This window comes from Cyanidioschyzon merolae, chromosome 18 (genome assembly GCF_000091205.1).
Source record: "Cyanidioschyzon merolae strain 10D DNA, chromosome 18, complete genome".
In the NCBI taxonomy this organism is placed as follows: domain Eukaryota; phylum Rhodophyta; class Bangiophyceae; order Cyanidiales; family Cyanidiaceae; genus Cyanidioschyzon; species Cyanidioschyzon merolae.
In genome coordinates, this window is record NC_010144.1 from 1141107 (window position 1) to 1162013 (window position 20907).

Sequence of the window (20907 nt, forward strand, 5' to 3'; positions counted from 1 at the left end):
ATAGAAAACATTCGTTCGATGGCATTGTACCACAGAGTGTACGGAGGAATGAAAAGCAGGTCCATGTTGGATCGAACCAGCAAATGCTCGAACGTAGGGGTAATAGTGAAATACCACGCAGTCCAATAGAAGGACATCGTCAGACGTCAGGGAAAAGTCTTCTAGGACTCGATAAAGTGGGGTTGTTGTGTGAGCCTTCTCTACGAGAGAAACTTAGGCCGCCAAATAAATCCACTGCAGTTAGAATAGATGATGTCGTCCCTTTTTCGAGTTCGATTGTACGTACATCGTGCTCCCTGCTCCGCGAGTACACATTTCCGCTCCGACCGTTTCGTCCGAAGGAATTCTCATCGACGGGAAAAACAAACCCACGTCCATCTGCTTCATACCGATCGCTGAGTTCCGGGAACGTTGTTGTACTTGCGATTTCGGTGGAAGATGGATGCACGTGAACTATGACTTTTTTCGCGGCGGTATCCCAGTGTTTTCATAACCATACGAGCAAGCTGATACGAATCAGAGACGCACTTGGCGACTGCGATCGACGCATTGTTTTCCTACTAATGACAGCAATGAATCTTTGGGTATATCGGTTTTTGGCGCGGGGCGCGTACAACTTTTTCTTTCTTTCAGTGCTCGCCAGTCAGCAGAGTACTGTGGTATGACTGATCTGAAGGAGGAATGCAGTCATCCTTGCACTGTTCAGTAGAGGATATAGATTCAAAAGGCAATTCCCCGACGATCTCTGCTGTACAACGCATAGTGACGTCGATCGCTTGTTCCTCACTGTGGAAACAGCATTCAATTCCATGCAGCGAAGATCCTGTACTATTGAGCTGAATGTCCAGAGGTACCGGATGTCGTGCGCCCCAAAAGAGTCAGCGATTCGGACGTCACCGCCGCCACTGATGACGGCTCATGCCCTCCGGCACAGGCGCAGATCTCGCAGATCTCGGCAGGGACCCCTGCCTGGACGCCCGTGAGAGTGGATCACTTGTACCGAGGCGCGCGGTGATAAATTTCCATCATCATCGCTGAGCATGTGCCGGATGAAGATTCATCACGGACGAGTGACTGATACTGCACATCGATCCTGCGCGAGTATAGTCAGACGATTCTGTACAGAAAGCAGTATATAAATGCTTGCGCGACGCCGCACCGAATGATGCTCGAGTACCTATGTCCACTTCGTACACTTAAATCCGTGTTTTCGGTTGGCGTTCAGGCACAGGCGCGCCGTCTTTCGACGCGCGATCCGTGTCGGGCGGTGGTACTCCAACGTCGCCGAGTCCGGGAACAGAGGCGGCGCGAATCGAATCGTGCGTTTCGCTATCCCTGTCGCCGAACTAGTACGTATCGCGATCGCAGCCGGACGCATTTTTGTAGATTGTGCCGTCTACTAGTGGGGCAAGACGCTTCCTTGAACACACCTGCGGCACTGCTACGTTCCAGAAGCTGAACTGATCCTGCTGCTCGGCTAGGATGCAAGCTCGAGACGGTACCTTCTGGTGCACGCCTATCGTTCCATGCAAAAGATCGGTCAGCATGCAGCGTCCTGGATCAGCGACCTCGGCGGTGGCGGTACAGTTTTCCGCATGGAGCTAATGTTCAGCACCCGTTCCAGACCAGTCATCCTCTCAATAGCACCTTTCCGTCTCAACCGTTCCTAATGTGAACTCGCTGGCGTTCCAGCACTATGCTACAACCGATCATAGCGCTATGCAGCGCCGGGCTGGAGCAATGGAAACGGCAGACGATGAGCGCCTGACTCGCAATCGACTAGTATCCGATAGTGGTATTGCCCCGCTTATTGGTGTCGCTGCAGTTCTCCGTCGGTGCGTGCGGGCAGGTGGCATCGTCAGAGCATCGTTGAGCCTTGATCGGACCACCCTATTCGGATGGTGACACAGGTTTCCGTCTGGAACCAAACAGCATCGCACGCCAAAATCTTAGGTCTGCAGTCCTGTCCAGGCGCTGAAGTACAGTTATCTGAATAAGCCAGTCAGTCGGCGCTCATCTTGCGTGGTCGTCTTCCTAAGCGAGTTGGGTTGCGCGATGAGCAGGACTCTGGGCAAACGAACGCTAAACTGGAGTCCCGGCATTTGTATACATCTGGCTGGCAGCTGCTGAACAACAAATCATCACTAGCTCAGATGATCTATCGTCCACTGTTGGAAAGACTCGTTTATCCAATATCTCGGATATTCGTGCTTCTGCATAGGCGCACAAGTCGCTAGACTCATCGAAGCATCGCTGTGAGAAAAACGTGCTGTGGCCCGCTTCGTTGTCGTGAACACAGGTGATCCGCATCCATAGAGGTGCGCACTTCCCGTAAATGCAGACCGCTCGTGAAGCCATTACGGATTCTGTGTCTTGGTCCAGGAGAGGGGAACGCTTCGCTCTCACGCTCAACATTAGTCAACAGGCTCAGTACAATGCCGTACTAGGCGTCGCTCGCGCGGTTTTCGACTCTCCCGACTGCCAGCCAGAGCGGCATGACGCCTCGTGTCGTCAGTGGTCATCGATAGCCTACTGCAATGCAACCGTAGCCCTCAAGTCTCGCCTTTCCAAGACACGGAATCCGGTGGTATGCCCCTTTCCTGCCGCACTCCGCTGGTCGCTCCTGCCTTGCATGTGAGACTGAAACGACGCAAAGATCCACAAAACCCAGACGCCGCAGCCACAAATAACAACATCCCACCTCGTGAAACGATTTCCAGTAGTCCACCCGTTCCAGCACTGAGAAAGGCAGAACATATCCATATTACCTCATGGAGGCCTCCATTTGCGGTTTGTGCTCTCTAGTACGCTTCGTTGGCATATTCGCTCCTTCTGGGTCCGTTGGTGTGTGCGGAGGTCCCTCTATCCACCTGTCAAGGAGCGTTGATCGTATGCAAGCGCTTCTCATGGGGCTTTAGCGGTACTCGGGGCAACTCGAATACTCAGCGTGTGCAGGGCGCTGGTCGACGCAGCAACTGCTCCCGTGCCTCACCCAGACATAGCCATACACGTATGACCAGCTTTAGTCTAGTGCGCTGCAACAGACTTCCGACATTTCGCCCCCAAGCAGCAAGTGGGGCCTTGAGGAGCCCTGTAAGCGTGTGGTCGCAGCTTCAGTACAGCAGAGGACCATCTCGACTTGCTCTATTTTAGCCACGGGTTCCCTACGAGTGCTGCGCAGAGTCAGCGGATCTGACGGGAACGCCAGGAAACTCTCGCTTGAGATGTTTCCATTCGGGCCGATCCGTGCTTTTCGACTCCGCCATATCGTGCGCAACGAGCAGATAGATGCCGTACGGAACCAAGACTCCAAAGAGCAACGCGGTACGAATGTTCCGCGGGGTGAAACGGAACCGCTCCTCTAGAGTCTCCCGTCCAGCAACCCAGGCTTCCACGTAAGGATTCTTCTTCACTTGCATAGCACCCATTCTTGGCCGATGTCTGCTTGAAAACGCGACTCTGAGCTTATCAAGAGCAAGAATAACCTCGGACAAATCGGGTACACGAACGTCTTACAAGATAAACGCTGCTGCGGCCAGAAGTGTACAGTAGTGGCGAGAAACGCGCCCTAGACAAGACCTCTCCAAGTGACGTGCAGACGCCTCCCAGACTTTTTGGACCGGCCACCAACTACTGATTCCATTTTTTTCTCATATTAGTCCACTTTGAGAGGTTCTCCCACAAAATTCTCTCGTGTTCAGCTCTGGAGGTCTCGTCTCCAACACCGCACATCTCCTTATATTGACAGCGGCATTAAAGTCTCTGTTCACGAATTCCATACGTTTCTTGCCATCATTGGTTGTACTTACTAATGCAAGTATTCCTCGAACTTTCGCTCCCCTTTCCATTCGCTCTACCGTCAGCGCCCCGTACGTTTTCATATCCTCAGGGATCCGCTGGCACTTTTCCATCTCCACTCTCTGAAGTGTATATCCCAACTCATGGTGTTTATAGAATGTTCGAAACTTATCTTTTGGTATCGTAACGAAACGTCGTGCCCACTCCTTGTACGTTCTTGTCGTTGGGGCTGGGGTACACCCTTTTTGGGTCACCCAGCGCCCTGCTCCGTACGCTACTACCAGCCTGTGACTCTTGTCGTCCTCCAAGGCGCTCAACTCATTAAAGAACTTGGCGAATGCACGCTGCTTCCCACTGTATAGATTCATACGCAGACGAGCCCAGCGGGGCTTTGAATATTCTTTCCACATCTCCTCGTCATGAGCAGCCTGGGTTTCCATGAATTCCCGAAAGGCTCGAAAAACCGCCCCGCGGTTTGTCACTTTGCTGAACTCCTCACGGATATCGAACTCCGGGCTGATTTCTTTCAATGGGCCATGAAGGACGCTGGAGTTGATAGTCACAAAATGTGACTTGACGTTGCATAACGGAACGACATTGAAGCGCTTCCCCATTAGGGCAGCCTTCCGTCTCTCCCACTCCTCATTTTCTTCCTCATCCCGCATCATCTCCGCCTTGCGTTTGAGTTCTCGGTCCAAAAACACGAAATACGGCAGGATGAGGCGAAAGTATCTTTCCTTATATTTTTTCAACTCTGATATCTTTTCTGCTGGATTAGCCAGCCCAAGTACAAGACGATCCTCTTGAAAAAGCGCACGGATTACAGAAGCTTCACTCGTATTCTCGTTTGACACTTTCTTGTCGACAAATTCGATCTCATCTTCATGCTGGCCATTGTTTTTGATACCATTGATAATCGCCCATATTGCTTTGCGAGAGAAGACCGGGTACAGCGCAAACACGGCGCGTATCATGAAACGTTCGAGGTTCATCGTCGAATGGTTCTTCAGGTTCGTGATGTACTTCATCGCCCCGTATGTGCAAATACGCGAGTCACCCTTGTATCGAGTACCCTCGAGGCTGTAAAACGGACGTTTTTCGTGAAGAGCGTGAACCCGCTCATTTTCCCTGCGCGTTTCCCCTGTGCCAAACATCAGCTGGCGAGTAGAGGTCTTGTCGAAAAACTCGTCTGGAATCTCGACTGTTTCCATGTGCGTCACGTTGCGATACATCTCCCTCGCCAAATGCATCAGTCCTGACGACGCCTTAACAATGCTCTTGGAGCACGAGTCGACACGGTTGCGGATGGCGTCTCGCAACTTTTCCTTGTACGAATCCTTCACACGTTTAAGAAGACAGGCTTTCGCCACCATCTCGTCGTACTGTTGCCTTTCGTACAGCTTGTTCGTCTTCTCTTGTACCTCTGGACTCTGTACTGATTGTCGTCTTTTTCTGGCAGCTGGCGACACTGCGCCTCCAGGATCCTCTACTTCCTTTTCTATACGTTTCCTTTTTGTATTTGTTTTTTTTTTCTTGAAAAAGAGCGCATTTTTGAACGCTTCTTCTACAAACCAGCAAAAATAACTTGACCCCAGTCTGTTGAGGGTTAAAACGCAATCGAACTGAAAACGATGCTTTGCTACGACTACAACGCAAACACATCTTTTTCGGTGGAGCAAAACTCTATATATCAGGATCGCGTTTCCCTTCCACAGCGACATTTACGTCGTGCCTCGTGAGTGCCAGTTCTCGAGGTGCGCGTATCGACCGCGCCATGGATAAAAGAATAGAAACGAGTCATGAAGTAGCAGCTCGATAACAATTTCTTTCCCCTCTACGGTAGGCGTTAGATGGGGAAAGTTTCTAAGCTTTCGAAAGTTCACCTTAGAGGCGGAAAAGCGCGCGAGCGGGACGAATTTCCCAGTCTCATGCTTCATGCTCCCTCCAGTGCCCAGCGCTGTAGCGAGATATAAGCAGCTTGTCCGAAACGCAGTTTATTCTTGGACTCTGAACGGGTAGCCTGCGTCTGGTCGTCGCGCTGGTCCCAGTGGACTCCTAGCGTATCGCTTCGCGCAGCCGCAGCCGGTAGGTCTGTCCGCGCCGTTTCCAGGTTCCCAGAATGATAACGAATCCCGACCCCGTATCAGATGAACCCTGCCTCGATCCGGCACCCTCTGTGGTATGGTAAAGCCTTTCTGTCTCCGTGCTGCATCCGTTCCAGCGGTAGAAGCGCCACGGCGAGTGCTCAAAGCAGGTAATCGGCGCATGATAGAACATTCGAAACGACCGGTGCACCCGAAAGAATACACCAGTAATGGAACTTGGAGGTAGTTGCCTTATGATGGACAATTACATGAATCCTAATACCCGTCCCGCAATCTGGTATCCCTTATCAATGAAGACGTTTCTTCATCGAAAAAAGATCAGCGGTACTGCTTCGAGCAGCAGTGCACGGCGGCGGCGCCGCCGAATGCCTGCGATGCACTCGGATATCTTGCTCAGGACGATAGCCTGGCCTCAAGACAGAACAGGAAAACAGTGCACTAGACAGTGCTGTTTTGTTTTGTGCTGTGTTTTGGACGAGCCCCTCAGGGAACAGCGAGGGAGTTGCCCGCACGCCATGGGTAGTCCGCAGCTGGGGCACGCCTGCGCACCACACCAGGGCCTTCATAAGGGAACTCGGCAGCGAACCACGGAAAAGAGGCACATTGCTCCTGCCCAATTAGGACAGTTTGACACTGAGAGCGAGGTCGCTTTCTCGGGATATGGTAATGCTGCAGTGGTCAACCGTGGAACCCACCCGCGAAGTTTTTCAGCGCGTACCAGCTTCGTCTGGTTTACTGAGCCCTGTGCTTTGACCAAAGTGCACGGCAAACACCCGTGCATAGGCATCCAGGAGAGTTCCTTCAGCGCTCCTGTTCTCTATCCGATCCATGGAGCTTCACGGATTCTTGTTCAGAGGCATTCCCCGCATCCGGTAAAGCGTGCGCTCCCGCGCTCGCGCTCTCGCTCCTGGAAAGCCTCGCTGTTCGAGCGTTTCTTCGGCCGGAAACGGTCATCGCGCCAAACTTGGCCCCACTTGATCAAAGAACAAGCACCAACGGGGACAGTACCAGCTTCAGGTGCCTCATTCGCACAGAATGGAGCGGACACCACAGTTATTCCGCGAGCACGCGCTCGACATTCCCGTCACGAACCGACAAGGGTAGCGTCGCCGACTCCCAGTAGTCGTGACATCACAGATGTTGACCGAAGCAACGCGGAAACTTGCATCGCGATACGCCATGTACACAAGGTTTTTCCCGACTCACATGCACCAGGAGGACAATTTTACGCCCTTTGTGATATTTTGCTCGATATCGAGGACGGCTCGCTAGTGGCTTTGGTTGGCCCCAGCGGTAGCGGCAAGTCGACACTGCTTCGTTGTATTGCGGGGCTTGAGAATCCGACCTCGGGGCGTATCTTCCTCCATGGGCGAGATACCGAGGAGATGAGTGTTCAGGAACGACGGATTGGCTTTGTATTCCAGCATTATGCATTGTGGAAGCACATGACCGTGTGGAAGAACATTGCATTTGGATTGGAGATTCGCAAGACGCCTCGCTCAGAAATAGAACGGCGCGTCTTGGAGCTTCTGAAGCTCATGGGTCTTGAGGGACTCGGTGACCGCTACCCACATCAACTGAGCGGCGGACAGCGCCAACGGGTTGCGCTGGCTCGAGCCCTAGCTCCCGAACCGCGCGTCCTCCTCCTCGATGAGCCGTTTGGTGCGTTGGATACGCGAGTGCGGCGGAGTCTGCGTGCATGGCTTCGGCGCTTGCACGATGAGGTCGGCACAACGACGATCTTCGTGACGCATGATCAACAGGAGGCTTTAGAGATAGCCAGCTCCGTGGTGGTCATGAACAAGGGCCAGATCGAGCAGGTCGGCACACCGCTTGAGATCTATGAGCATCCAGCGTCGCCGTTTGTCATGAGCTTCATGGGCGATGTGAGCGTCGTGAGTCGTGATGCGCTCCCCGCAGAGCAGGCAAACGGGCGCACCTTCACGAATGCTACTCGAGCGCGCTCCGTGGAGACATCCAAAAAAGACTCCATTTGGTCGGACCCCGAGCGTCCGCCGACAATACCGCGCGAGTCTGAGACAACGACCAATGTCCGTAAGAGCGATAACGCCGCCCAGTACTTGATGCTGCGTCCTCATGACGTTCACTTGCATCGCAGCCCCGATAGCACCACGGCTCCGGCTCGTGTTGTCGACGTGTTTTTCTTAGGTTGGAGTGTGCGTGTTGATGTCGAGCTCCAAGACGGCCAAATTCTTCAATCCATCATGCTCACAACGCGCTACAAAGAGCTGGGCGATTTGTATCCCGGCGACCTCGTGCATGTTAAGTTCTTCGGGGAACGCTCCTTCGAGGTGGACGAGGCCGAGTATAACATCTGAAAGATAGACCAGGGACTCCACCACTGCGCAAAACTTTTCCGTACCAAAATTTCGGGGCATAGGCGAGACGGTCTGAGATGCACTCTTCTGCGCGCCCAGGGTAGAGCGTCGCGAAGCTACTGCCTCGCCAGCGCTTGTACGTTATTCGGACCCAGGGCGACGAGCATTCTGATGCAGGGGCGGTGTTCTCCCCGAAATCATGTTGCTCGGCGGCGGCAAGGTATCATGTTCTTGAGCATCTTCCTCAGCTCGTCGGATTTGGATCGGATAGCGTTCTTTCACATCGCCTGCTCGGCATTCTGTTTGCGGATGCAAATAAGCTTCCGCCCCAGCGTCTACCGCCCGATTCGAGGCGTGCGCATTCGATACGTGCAGGCAAACGTCGCTTCGCGGCGCTCGCACAGGCGACGACGACAGCAGAGGCCTCGTATGACCTAAAGTGTTGGTTACCGCTCGCAAAGATTCCTTGATACAGCGCGCGAGACGAAAGTTACGTCCGGTTCGGCGAAACATGATCGAGGAACTTGCTGCAAAGTCAGCACTAGCACCTGAAATACGTCAGCAACATGTCAAGAAAGAATCCATCAAGCAGCAACGCTGACCTCAACAAGGAACGCCGCATGCCGCACGTCTCAACCCAGGCGACTTTTAGCATCCGTCGACTTGCGAACGGCTTGCTTGGAGAACGTGACCCCAGCAGTTCACCAGTGAGCAGCAGTCGAGCGCTGCACTCGGGAGTAGGTTCGCTATCAGCAGCGGAGACAGGCAAACACTTCGTCGAGGGCAATTTGGCGTGCTCGCCCCGTTAAAGGTCCAACGCGTTTCGTCAAGGGCCAGCAAACAACGATTTCTCGGTCGCAACAGACTATAGACTCGAGGCTGCGGGGCGCCCTGACCCCTGCACCGCTGCTGGGACGGCACGCGGCAGGTACCCGTGAACCCGCACCGTCCGTCGCGACTCCAGCCAAGCGTCGCTCGAGTGGCCCCTGTTTCACCAAGGGCTTTGCGCTGTGTGGTTACGGGCCGGTATATCGTGAATCGCGGGTGTCTAGATGACGCAAGCAGCACGTCTGCAGCAATGATGCTGCGCCTCTTGGCATCGTTGCCAATCCGGTCCATAACACCTCACGAAGCGTCCGCGTTCGACTCGCGAACCGTGTTCTTGGGAGCTTGCAGCGTCCATGATGACACATAAACCCTTACCGAACCATCTTATGGAGGAACTGGGTCTACGTCCTAAACGCTCAACGCTCTTTCCTATTCAAAACCAGTACGCAAAGAAACACACCTGCCCGTTCAGGGGAACCTCGCTCGCACGGCAGTCAGAGCCGCAAGCGCTGCATCCGTTCGGGCTGCGGCGGCGTTCTTGAATCGTTGGGGTCTACGGTGAGCCGTTTGACAGCGCATAAACGCAACCCCGCTTCGACTCTTTTGTGCGCACCTTTTGTCGAGACGCTCCGTGGAGACGACTTTCACAACTTGAGGCACTTGGAGACTTTTCCTGCATCGCTGAGCGCGCATCGTCTTGAGTCACCGAGTCCAGCAGGACGCGCTGGTCCCAGCACTGCAGCACGGACACTTGGACGTTGACGCTATGCCGCTGACTGACCCCGGTACGAATGGACTGCACCTCATTAGCGCGTTGCGGGTTGCACCCGTGCCTGTTTGGCTCCAGCTGTGTGTGCTGTCATTTGCAGCGTACCACACGCTGGTGTTGCTCGGGATGTTGCTGACGGGGCGCGGCTGCTCGACCTTACGGTACCGACGGGTGTTTCAGTTTTGGATCGTTTACGGCTTCAGTAAGTTGTGCACCGGAGCAATTCGTGAGCTCTTTCGAATCTTGTGGCTCGTGACGACCTGGGGCTCGAACACCGCTCACTTGTCGGGAAGTGACCTGCTCGTTCGTCGCCTGGTCCGAGCGCATTCCTGGCTCGAAGCGCTTATTCTGATGTTTCTCGTTTTCCCGCTGCACCGCGGGTTAGCAGATACATTGGCACCTTTGCTCTTTTTTGGCGGCACTTACCAAGTTGAACCCGCGCGTCGAGCGAACAGTGGAGCGGAAACACGCGCATCGCCGCTTTCCGCGCATACGTCCGCAACGAACAGCCCCGGTGCACGGTCGCATAGCGTTGGCAACGTTGAAGGAACCTCCTTTCGAAATCGAAGCTGGTTTCCGCGTGCAAGTCGCCTTCGTCACCGATCGGGGTACTGGGCGTCAGCCGCATCGCCGCTCTTCGAGTGCGCGGCCTTGGTGTACCAAAACTTGTTACTACCAAACCTGGAAACCTGGGAACCAGAAATAGACCTTTTTCTAGGGCGTGTGCAGGCACAGCTACGCCAGTCACGGCTTGCGTTCAAAGAGTTGCTCTGTTTCGCTTTGGCGTGGATGCTCGCCCGTAGCGGCAACGCAGCAGAGGCCGCCATGCTCGGGAACGCTGCCCTGCACGGAGCCCAGATCGGCCTTGCGGAGCGGCTAGCGCGCGTTCGCCGTGTCGCTGCTGCGTGGCTCGAACGGGATCACCATCTCGAGGCGCTGTATCGAGGTGAATATCGAGATCGACGCGGACACGTGTACGCACGGCATGCCGTTGAAGGGATGCATGTCACCGGTGCCGCTGCTGCTGCTGCTGCTGCTGATGGTACTGATGCTGCTGCTGTGCGTGAGCGGTGCACGCATGCTGATACGCGGGAAGTGCACGGAGGCGATGCCCGCTCGAGGCAGCGCTTGTCGTCTGCTGAGCGCGCTACACGGGTTCATGCTGGGGACTCCGAGGCGAATGTCCGTGATGGAGCCATATATCGGGGAACTTCGAAGCAATGGACACCTGGTTCACCGGCTGGAGCGTCTGGTCGCGTTGTTGAGCGTTTCGAACTTGGCAAGGAGCCCGACAGCGATCATGTGTTGGACACTGAGCCAGAGCACGCACAGTCAAGTGCAGTTGTTGACGCACGTTCCAGAGCGGTGCATGTTATGTCTGTGACGGAATTAGAATCCATGAAAGAAGCTCGGTTTCCTCGTTTGCTTGCACCGAAAATGGAACCAGAGCGATTTCCATATGCGTGGTGCTCCGCAGACGAAGCAGCCATCAGGCAAATGTACGCAGCGGATGAGATCGTGCGCATGCCGCGCTCGTGCCGATACGGAGCCGCTCTGGGGCCGTCATCATCGGTACTGCTGCCGTCGCAGGCACCACGGTCGGCGGTGGGGGTTCAGCGCTCGCGTGCGAGCGGCTGGTGGCAGACCCTCGTCACCGCATTCCATGCGGGTGTCCGCAACTCCACAACGCACACGAATCGTGATGATGATGATGATGGTGATGACGGTGCTTGTGCATTCGCGGGTCAGGTGGATGACGGGACGCAGTGTCCACCACCGGCCTCGAAAGCGGGTGAAGCGGGCGCGCCGGCATTACGAGGTCTTTCTGAGACTGATTTTGGCCAAATCAGCTCAGAAGGAGCTCATCCAAATGCAGCGCTCCATGGCTCCATGCTTCTACACAGACCAGGGGCGTACAAAGCGACTTTCCTCAATGAGTCCAGATCCTGTTATCTGCAATCTCGGACGCGAACGTATGAACGCATCCGAGCGCTGCGGAGACAGCTGCAAATGCAGCGTCAGCAGCGAACAGCTGATGCCATCAGCACCTAGAGCGTTCGACATCGCTATGTGCGTTGAGATACTTGACCTGGGACTCGCACACATGGGCACGCGTGAGCGACTCCGCGTGTCCCATAGAGATATGTATCCAAGCCGCCTCGATCCTCGAGAGGATCATCTGGTTTGCGACTCGTGTTCCTTGCCGTTCCCTTTGAGTATATACCCGCTATTCACATGTTATGCTTCGTATGCTGCGCTACAATGTTTCCCCTTTGGGTGTTCGTGGCTGCATCGATTTTCGCCATAGCGCGCCAGGGCGCAGGTGGGCGCGCGGGCTCGTTCGGAACGTCAACGAGATGCGTTTCCCAGCTTCGCGTCGCCGACAGCAGCAGTGTCCGAGCGAACGGCGCAGCTGTTACAGCATTAGCTTTGGCGTCAGTTGCTCGCTCAAGTTCATGTTTTTGAATCACTGAGTCCCCGTATGGGAGCGCCACGGGCGGCTGTCCGCATCCTGAGGACTTGCACGAGGCAACGTGCCTGCCGAGCGTCACCGAGTCTGCGTCCGTCTGGAGCATACCTAGGGCATCTGTATCCCAGAGATGGGCGTATCTCGTCGGGACCGTCAGCCGCCGGTGGTATCCGAACGATCCACTGGATGGCAACGCGAGGAGTGCGTCTCGACGACACGCAACGCTTGACGGTAGCTGCACTGCCGCACTCGGTCTCTTTCGTTGTGTGCAGCGCCCCGATTCTACTCGGCATTGAGAACATACGCTAATCTAACGATGGCATTAGCTGGCAATGGTCATACCAAACGATGCACCCGTGCGCGGTTTCGTAGAAGCGGCCGCAAGCGAGCGATTACCGTGATGCGCTCCCGGTTCACATCGAGCGTCACATGCCTGGTAATGCGCCTGGTACCGATGATGCGTATCCGAATCGTTTCAGCGTCGGGGTCTAGATTGGTGTCAGCATAAAATGGAGCAGGTCCACGAATACTGGCTAGCTCTCTAAAAAATGGGCCTCTTCTCCTGGCCGTCAGCGCCAGCCACTGTGGGATTTTTCCGTGACTGCTTCTTGTTTTATGTTTCTTGTATCTGAAATGAAAAACCGCGGTCTGTCCTTTTACTCTAGATCGGTTGTCACTAGTCGATGGATATTGAGGAACACGTCCAAGCGCCGATGTGGCCGATTCAAGCTGTTATCGACGAATATCATAGACACTCGATCGTTGTGAGCTACGCTTCACTCGCCATTTTCATGTTATTTATACAGAGCCCCAGTGCGTCCTTCGCGGCGGTGGCGCTTAACTCTTTTCAGATGTTCCTATACGCGCACCAAACATCCGCGGGCTTCTCCTCCTTCTTCTTCGAGCACCGCCACGTGACACGGGAACGCTTGCTTCGTCCCTAACCACACGAACTTGACGGGTAGCGTGGGGTTCCTTCGATGTCTCACTCCGTTTCCGCGCCTCAGTGCTGTACCCTAGGATGACGGGCGTCGTCGTCGGCAATCTCCTCGGCGAGTGTGCTGTTCGCAGGACACGAAAGCGTAGGCTGCCCCATTCGGCTGCGGATTTGTGGAACGCGATATTGACCATGACGAAACAGTGTCTGGAAGGAAACCCGGGCCTGACGAAGCACTCGAGAGATCCAGTTCCATCTACGCTCCGTTCGTGCAGCGGATTTGTGGAACGCGATACTGACCATGACGAAACAGTGTCTGGAAGGAAACCCGGGCCTGACGAAGCACTCGAGAGATCCAGTTCCATCTACGCTCCGTTCGTGCAGCGGATTTGTGGAACGCGATATTGACCATGACGAAACAGTGCCTGGAAGGAAACCCAGGCCTGACGAAGCACTCGAGAGATCCAGTTCCATCTACGCTCCGTTCGTGCAGCGCGGTGAAGCAGCCTCCGATAGAAGCGATCGCTGCGATAACGCAAGTCCGAGTCCAAGACACTTCTCCATGCAAACCGAAGACACGCGGGCCTCTACGAGCATACCCCGTGCAGCGTCGCACGCTGTTGTTGGCTCGCGCTCCACCGATAGCGTCAAAACGGGTAGGAATTGTTGTTCGGTCGATTTCAGCTAATGGAGGCGACAAGGTCAGTGAGCTTACGTTATGAGCTTGTACATACGACGTTCAGGGACAGCATCGACTTTTTCGTTTCCACGTCAATCCACCAGCGCCAACGCCTGCACCAACGAGTTGCTTTGAACGAGAACGATCGAAAACTTGAGCAGTGTCTGTGCTGCGAGCCTGCTATACGTCGGGCAAGGACAGGTGCGGCGGCTTGTACGCATGCATCGAATAACGATATCCGTTATTTGAGGAAGCCTTGTCTGAGGGCGTCGCGAATCGTCTCGACCCCAGTGCCGTCACGAATTCCAGCAACGACGAATTGAACGGGAGACACTGCAACAGAGACCGACCGAGACTCCTACAACTGCGTATCGGTTCGTATGCTCTTATTGCTGAACTTCAAATGTTGAGGCCGTGCTTCTAAAAAATCTTCGGAAAACTATCGAATGGTTAGAATGGAGCGAGCGGCTCAATGCTCTCTATTACGCCGAAACGACTCTAAAAGACGCACGTATTAGCTGCTGCTGTACCATCGGCCGAGGCAAAGCGCGTCCGAAGTTGTTCCCATACTGCCGCTCTTTCCGATGAGACATCACCAACCGGACTGAGAAACATACTCAGTACCACCTCCTCGCCTGCCTTCTCGTGCCCGAGCAAGCGAATGATGTATGTCGGTGTCGAGGGATCACCCCGACTGACGCCCTGTTCAAAACGCGCCGCACGAACGCCGCTGAGAAGAATGTGTAGATCCATGTTGATCGATAAGTCGACGACGTTGGCGTAGAGGCCTCGGCGTGGCACCTCAGCGTAGAAGAGTTTCTCGAGGGTTGCGGTCGACTCAAGCACAACCGCCGCGTTCGTCGCGATAAAACGCAATTCGCCTAACTCCTTGCATGCTTCCAAAAACTCCACAAGACGAGGAAACTTTCCTGCAGCTTGGTCAACCGTCAACCGTCCGGGAGCTTGCGTTGCCATGCGCACAACGCTTCCCGTGCGCGCACGCCTTCGAACAGGGCGTGCGGCAGCCAGCGACGCGCTGTTCCAGGGCAGCAAACGCGTCCCATGAACGAGATCACGGTACACTGCCGCACAATGTAGTGCAGTATGTGTGCACCCACTAGATCTTGTGCGTTCTTCAAGCCTCAGCCTATTCAAGCCAGTGACAAACATCGCTGGAGTTGATCGCAGTCCAAATGGAGATCAGCGAGTGCTGCAATCGATGTCAGCGCCGCTCGCGTTCCATCTTCGCAGGAGCCGTAGAGGAAATCGTACATGAATGTATATCTAGGGACAGTAATGGACATGAGCGCCTTCGCCCGATGCCGAGTCTCCAGCAGGGCCGGAGGGTCCGTGACGCACCGTCACTGTGACGCGCACGTGGAACGCTAGACACACTCAGATGGAAGATGCAGCCGCTCGCTCCATTCTAACCATTCGATAGTTTTCCGAAGATTTTTTAGAAGCACGGCCTCAACATTTGAAGTTCAGCAATAAGAGCATACGAACCGATACGCAGTTGTAGGAGTCTCGGTCGGTCTCTGTTGCAGTGTCTCCCGTTCAATTCGTCGTTGCTGGAATTCGTGACGGCACTGGGGTCGAGACGATTCGCGACGCCCTCAGACAAGGCTTCCTCAAATAACGGATATCGTTATTCGATGCATGCGTACAAGCCGCCGCACCTGTCCTTGCCCGACGTATAGCAGGCTCGCAGCACAGACACTGCTCAAGTTTTCGATCGTTCTCGTTCAAAGCAACTCGTTGGTGCAGGCGTTGGCGCTGGTGGATTGACGTGGAAACGAAAAAGTCGATGCTGTCCCTGAACGTCATATGTACAAGCTCATGACGTAAGCTCACTGACCTAGTCGCCTCCATTAGCTGAAATCGACCGAACAACAATTCCTACGCGTTTTGACGCTATCGGTGGAGCGCGAGCCAGCAACAGCGTGCGACGCTGCACGGGGTATGCTCGTAGAGGCCCGCGTGTCTTCGGTTTGCATGGAGAAGTGTCTTGGACTCGGACTTGCGTTCTCGCAGCGATCGCTTCTATCGGAGGCTGCTTCACCGCGCTGCACGAACGGAGCGTAGATGGAACTGGATCTCTCGAGTGCTTCGTCAGGCCCGGGTTTCCTTCCAGACACTGTTTCGTCATGGTCAATATCGCGTTCTACAAATCCGCAGCCGAATGGGGCAGCCTACGCTTTCGTGTCCTGCGAACAGCACACTCGCCGAGGAGATTGCCGACGACGACGCCCGTCATCCTAGGGTACAGCACTGAGGCGCGGAAACGGAGTGAGACATCGAAGGAACCCCACGCTACCCGTCAAGGGCGTGTGGTTAGGGACGAAGCAAGCGTTCCCGTGTCACGTGGCGGTGCTCGAAGAAGAAGGAGGAGAAGCCCGCGGATGTTTGGTGCGCGTATAGGAACATCTGAAAAGAGTTAAGCGCCACCGCCGCGAAGGACGCACTGCGGCTCTGTATAAATAACATGAAAATGGCGAGTGAAGCGTAGCTCACAACGATCGAGTGTCTATGATATTCGTCGATAACAGCTTGAATCGGCCACATCGGCGCTTGGACGTGTTCCCCAATATCCATCGACTAGTGACAACCGATCTAGAGTAAAAGGACAGACCGCGGTTTTTCATTTCAGATACAAGAAACATAAAACAAGAAGCAGTCACGGAAAAATCCCACAGTGGCTGGCGCTGACGGCCAGGAGAAGAGGCCCATTTTTTAGAGAGCTAGCCAGTATTCGTGGACCTGCTCCATTTTATGCTGACACCGGTGTAACACGAGACACTTGCCACTGTCGCGCTTCTATCCGCGTGCATGTACGTATGCTCGAGTTACCCGCCCCGTTGCCGGCGACGTAATGAACAAGCTCACTTGGCGCACACCTAAAGACTCCCAAGCATCACGCTTTGACAGGCTCTATTATACCACACTCTTTGAAAGAAACAGCGCCACACACAGTATCGACGAGATATCTCGTTGCTATGACCTGCGCGGCGAATACAGTCACAAATGCGGATGCTCTGATGCAGCATTGCGACGCTTGTCTCGCGATTGTTGAGTCGCTTCGGGAACTTGGGTCAACGATACGGGCGCCTCGTACATACTCTGCGCAGCGCCGGTTGGCAGGAGTCCTGCTGACTCCGCTGCGAGCGCATCGAGCGACTCTGCCTCTGACGAAGGCTGAAGCGCACCTGACGCTGCTGCGATGAGTTCCTGAAACAACGCATCCAGGCTGTTTTCAGCCAGCATGCGGGGTCGTAGTTGTTCGACGCGCTCCGAGGACACCAGTCCGGCAGTGAGCAGTGCATCGAAGACAGACATATGTAACGTCGAGTCCACTGGGGCATCGGGCGACGTCTGCTCAGGCGAAGAGATCGCAATAAGTGGCTCGCTGGCGTCCTCGTGCTTGTCAGCGGGTGCTGCAGCCACTGGAGCTGTCGTCGTTGCTGATGCCGTTGTTTCACCGAAAAACAGAGCTAACGAGTCCGCTGCGGGTACCGGATTCGTTGCCACTGGCGCTTGCAGCTCGGTGCTTGTGTCTTGGTGCTTTTCAGCAGCCTGGTGCTTCGATGCCTCGGTTGACGGTACCAAAGGCAGCGACACATGTAAAAGGTTCGCATTTTCCGGCAGACATGAGGAAAACGTCGCTCCCGCGGAAGTGCACGCACTCCATGCGCAGAGCAGACAGCCGTTCGTCCATGCACTGGGCACAGCGAATGCTACCGCATCTCGGTTTCTCAGTGCATCTATGGCGTCTGTGCGAACGTCATCCACTATTGAGGAGGTTCTCAGTGGGGCACACTGCGGATGTGCTGCGGCGGCTTCCGCAGTACCTGCTCGAGGCGTTGGGTCGGTGTCAATGAGGGTCGTACTCTGCGCTACGCGCGCTTCCATGGTATCCATTACGCTCTCTGGACGAACCGAAATCTTATCGAGCGATTGTGCGCACTCCACCGCGTAGCTCAGAACATCTACATCGTCATCTTCGAGGCCAGCGACCAGCAGGCTATTGAGTGCGCGCCAAGCTCGATCCGTGGATGTCCTTCGCGCCGCGAGCGTTCGAGCAAGACGTAGCAACTCGAGGCGCACTGGTGCAGCCAAGAGCAATCGATGCTGCTGCTGTTGCTGCTGCTGCTGCATCCATCTTCGCAGCACCTCGTCGGCGACAGTCCCAATATGATCGATCATCGTGCCTACGATCCAGAGAAAACGACTTTGTGTCGGCGAGTCGGACTCGATCCATGCCGCATTGAGCACAATCTCTTTTAAGAGATTTTCTGCTTGACTTATGCGTTCCCGAGGCGTCGTCCGTAGCGCTCCCACTGTCATGCGCAGCAGCAGAAGGCCAACAGCACCATAGACTGACGGCGATACGACGCTTCGGCTGCGCCAAATGTCGATGAGTTGCGGAATAGCGGCAGCACTGCTTACCGGATGCACTGCTGCCATTAAAGCCAACGCACGTGCTGCCATAATAGCAAGCTCTTCGCCACGGCACTTCAACAGCGGCACTAGCCGATCCATAATCGTGATGCACAGCGTCTCCTCGAATTCGACAAGTTTCACCAGGATGCCCAGCTGATGGCGATACACTGCCGGTTCATCAGTGCCGATCGTCGGCACAAACAGGGGCGCGTACCTTGTCAAACACGCTGGTTCACGCCACGCGAGCACGTGCAGCATTCGCAGGGCCAACACTTTCAGGCCGCTCTCGTGATCCAGCGCGTAGCGAAGCAGCGTTCGCACCACCGTCTCCGTGACGTCGTTATCGCTGGAGCGCCTCAAATGGTACAGCGTTAGCGCACCGCTCACAGCGACCGCTGCCGACAGGGACTCTACAGCTTTCCTGGCGAGTCGGTCGACGGCTTGCACAAAGCGGGTAAGCTCTTCACCGCAGAGTGTCTCTGTCATTCGCTCGGGCCGCGTTGTAGTACGCAGTAGGACGTAGCGCAGCAGCTGATGCAGTGCTATCGGGAGCAGGTTCCCCGGAATCGTCTGGTACTCTTCATCTAGTCGCTCGACCAGCGACACGGGAATGTTGAGCATTGCATCTCGATCTAGCATGCCCAGTGCTGCAGCAGTTGCAACCAGTACGGGTGCTTCCCGGTCATTTAACAACAACTGCCACAGAGGTGCCGTCAACGCCGAAGCAATCTGCTCAACAGGCAGCTGGTGGAGGCTTTGCGCAGGCTCCGCACCGTCGGGCTCGTTCCACGTTAGCACTGGTGGGATACTCAGGGCTGCGGTGAGTCGCACTTGCGGATGACGGTCCCGCACACCGCGGTGAATCGCCAACCACATAACCTGGCGTAGAGCGGGAACACGTAGCGAAGTCAGTAGGCGGAGCGCCTGACTCCGCACCCAAGGGTCATTGTGCTGCAGGTCCTTAAACAACGCGTTAACCGCCAAGAGGACCAAATGCGGTTCGTCGTCCGCATGCTGCTGCAGGAATATGCACACCAGTCGTTTCAGTTCATAGTCTGCTTGCAGCAGATTGCTCACCACGGCGGGTAGCAACTTGGCTACGGGCTGGCCCTGAACGCTGAGCGCTAGCACTCTCTTCAGCGCTTCCCTGCGAACCTGTGCGTTGCCCTGTTCAAGCTGGAGTCGTAAAAGTGCCCAGTCTGTGTTCGCATCGTCCAAGTACGAGGCGTCTGTCCAGTTGCCCGCTAACTGAGACGCCAGCGTTGTCATCGCCGAGGCGGTACAGCCGCGAACTCTCCCCTGGAGCACCACACAGCCGCGTTAGAGGACGAGTATTGGCCGTTGCAGTGTACGGCCTGGGCAACAGTGACCTACAGTGCAGAAAGAATCTTGTCCGAAGACGCAGCGAGAAAATCTAGAAACGTACTGGTCTGAGCTTGCTGAGAAACAAACGCAACTCGAACGAGATGCGTCCAGTAGCACTCGCGCTACCAGTTTTCGGGCAACGGAACGCTGCACCTCCGGAGCCGCTTCCAGGTTCTACCAGCAACACCAACACCTTGTAAATTTAGACCTGTGCTCGTCCGCAGCGTCAAGGCACGAATCCCCGACTGCCAGGCTTGGGTCCCCGGTGTTACGGCACGGAGGCGAGGTCGTCCACCGGTGTCTCCTGGGAAATCCTGTCTCACGCTAGCCCATACGCCCTTGTCAGTGTAAAAACGGGAACAAGTCGACGAATACCGGCGCAGACACTCATGGATGTGTCGCTTATCGATGTCATCAACACGTGTGTGCGCAAGCTTTTTCTGTGAATGCCTCCTTTTCCTCCCATACATCTCCGGCTTTCAACACGGTAGTATGCTTTCTTTCCCATGTTTACGGTTGTCAGCAGTCGAGGAATGTTGATGGCATCTTTAAACTACCGATTTCTCCGTTTCCGGTGAAGGTCTGCGTATTTCATGTACAGGCCAAAATTGCGATCTATATTTCGCTTACCACATTCATCTTCGTTGTACACAGCCTCGGTGGGCTTTTCTGGCGATGACTATTTGCTATACACAGGCACGCTGATCTATCCATCCAGCTGAGGCGCTCCTTGGAACGCTGCCCCCATAGCGTATGAAGCCAAGCTTCATCGCCCGGTACACACTCTTGATGGGTTCAGAGAACTATTCTGGACGCCCTATTCGTTTTCCATGCCAGACGCGGCACCTCACCACCAGAGGCTTCCTCATGGGATTATCCTGTCGGCGAGTGCGCTGCCAGCTGCACATGCCAGAACAGGCTGTTCCGTTCGATCGAGCACTTGTGGAACGAGATTTTCTTCTTGACAAATCAAGTACTGGAAGAAAAATTCCAGCAGGGCATCGTTTTGATCGATATCACTCCGTCTACGCCCTCTGGGTGCAAAGCGGTGACGCACGCGCCACTGTTCATCGATCGCTGCGATGCCTCAAGACCGAGTCCAGGACCCGTGTTCATGCAAAAAAGAGAAACGAGCATCTCTCGGAGCGTACCCAGCGCCAGGTGACATGCTCCTGTC

General features: G+C 55.0%; 5 protein-coding genes and 1 non-coding gene across 6 annotated transcripts, besides 2 other annotated features; 2 read left to right on the forward strand and 4 right to left on the reverse strand.

Annotated features, from left to right (window-relative positions):
• Positions 1-3164: 3164 nt before the first annotated feature.
• Positions 3165-3428, reverse strand: CYME_CMR463C (hypothetical protein, conserved; the record flags this gene model as incomplete). Its single annotated transcript, XM_005538610.1, has 1 exon — positions 3165-3428. One exon carries the CDS (start codon positions 3426-3428, stop codon positions 3165-3167), a length of 264 nt encoding a protein of 87 aa, XP_005538667.1.
• Positions 3429-3516: 88 nt separating this feature from the next.
• Positions 3517-6092: a sequence feature (repetitive element).
• Positions 6093-6112: 20 nt separating this feature from the next.
• On the forward strand, positions 6113-8242 carry CYME_CMR465C (sulfate ABC transporter ATP-binding subunit cysA; the record flags this gene model as incomplete). Its single annotated transcript, XM_005538611.1, has 1 exon — positions 6113-8242. One exon carries the CDS (start codon positions 6113-6115, stop codon positions 8240-8242), a length of 2130 nt encoding a protein of 709 aa, XP_005538668.1.
• Positions 7664-9559, reverse strand: CYME_CMR466T. Its single transcript, XR_002461642.1, has one exon. It is a non-coding gene; the product is annotated as a hypothetical transcript (transcript).
• Positions 9560-9836: 277 nt separating this feature from the next.
• On the forward strand, positions 9837-11891 carry CYME_CMR468C (hypothetical protein; the record flags this gene model as incomplete). Its single annotated transcript, XM_005538612.1, has 1 exon — positions 9837-11891. One exon carries the CDS (start codon positions 9837-9839, stop codon positions 11889-11891), a length of 2055 nt encoding a protein of 684 aa, XP_005538669.1.
• Positions 10018-10947: a sequence feature (possible transcribed region).
• A 2532-nt stretch (positions 11892-14423) lies between the features above and the next one.
• Positions 14424-15095, reverse strand: CYME_CMR469C (hypothetical protein, conserved; the record flags this gene model as incomplete). Its single annotated transcript, XM_005538613.1, has 1 exon — positions 14424-15095. The coding sequence occupies one exon, from the start codon at positions 15093-15095 to the stop codon at positions 14424-14426; it is 672 nt and encodes a 223-aa protein (XP_005538670.1).
• A 1848-nt stretch (positions 15096-16943) lies between these two features.
• Positions 16944-19634, reverse strand: CYME_CMR470C (similar to adaptor-related protein complex 3, beta subunit; the record flags this gene model as incomplete). Its single annotated transcript, XM_005538614.1, has 1 exon — positions 16944-19634. The coding sequence occupies one exon, from the start codon at positions 19632-19634 to the stop codon at positions 16944-16946; it is 2691 nt and encodes an 896-aa protein (XP_005538671.1).
• Between the last annotated feature and the right edge of the window lie 1273 nt (positions 19635-20907).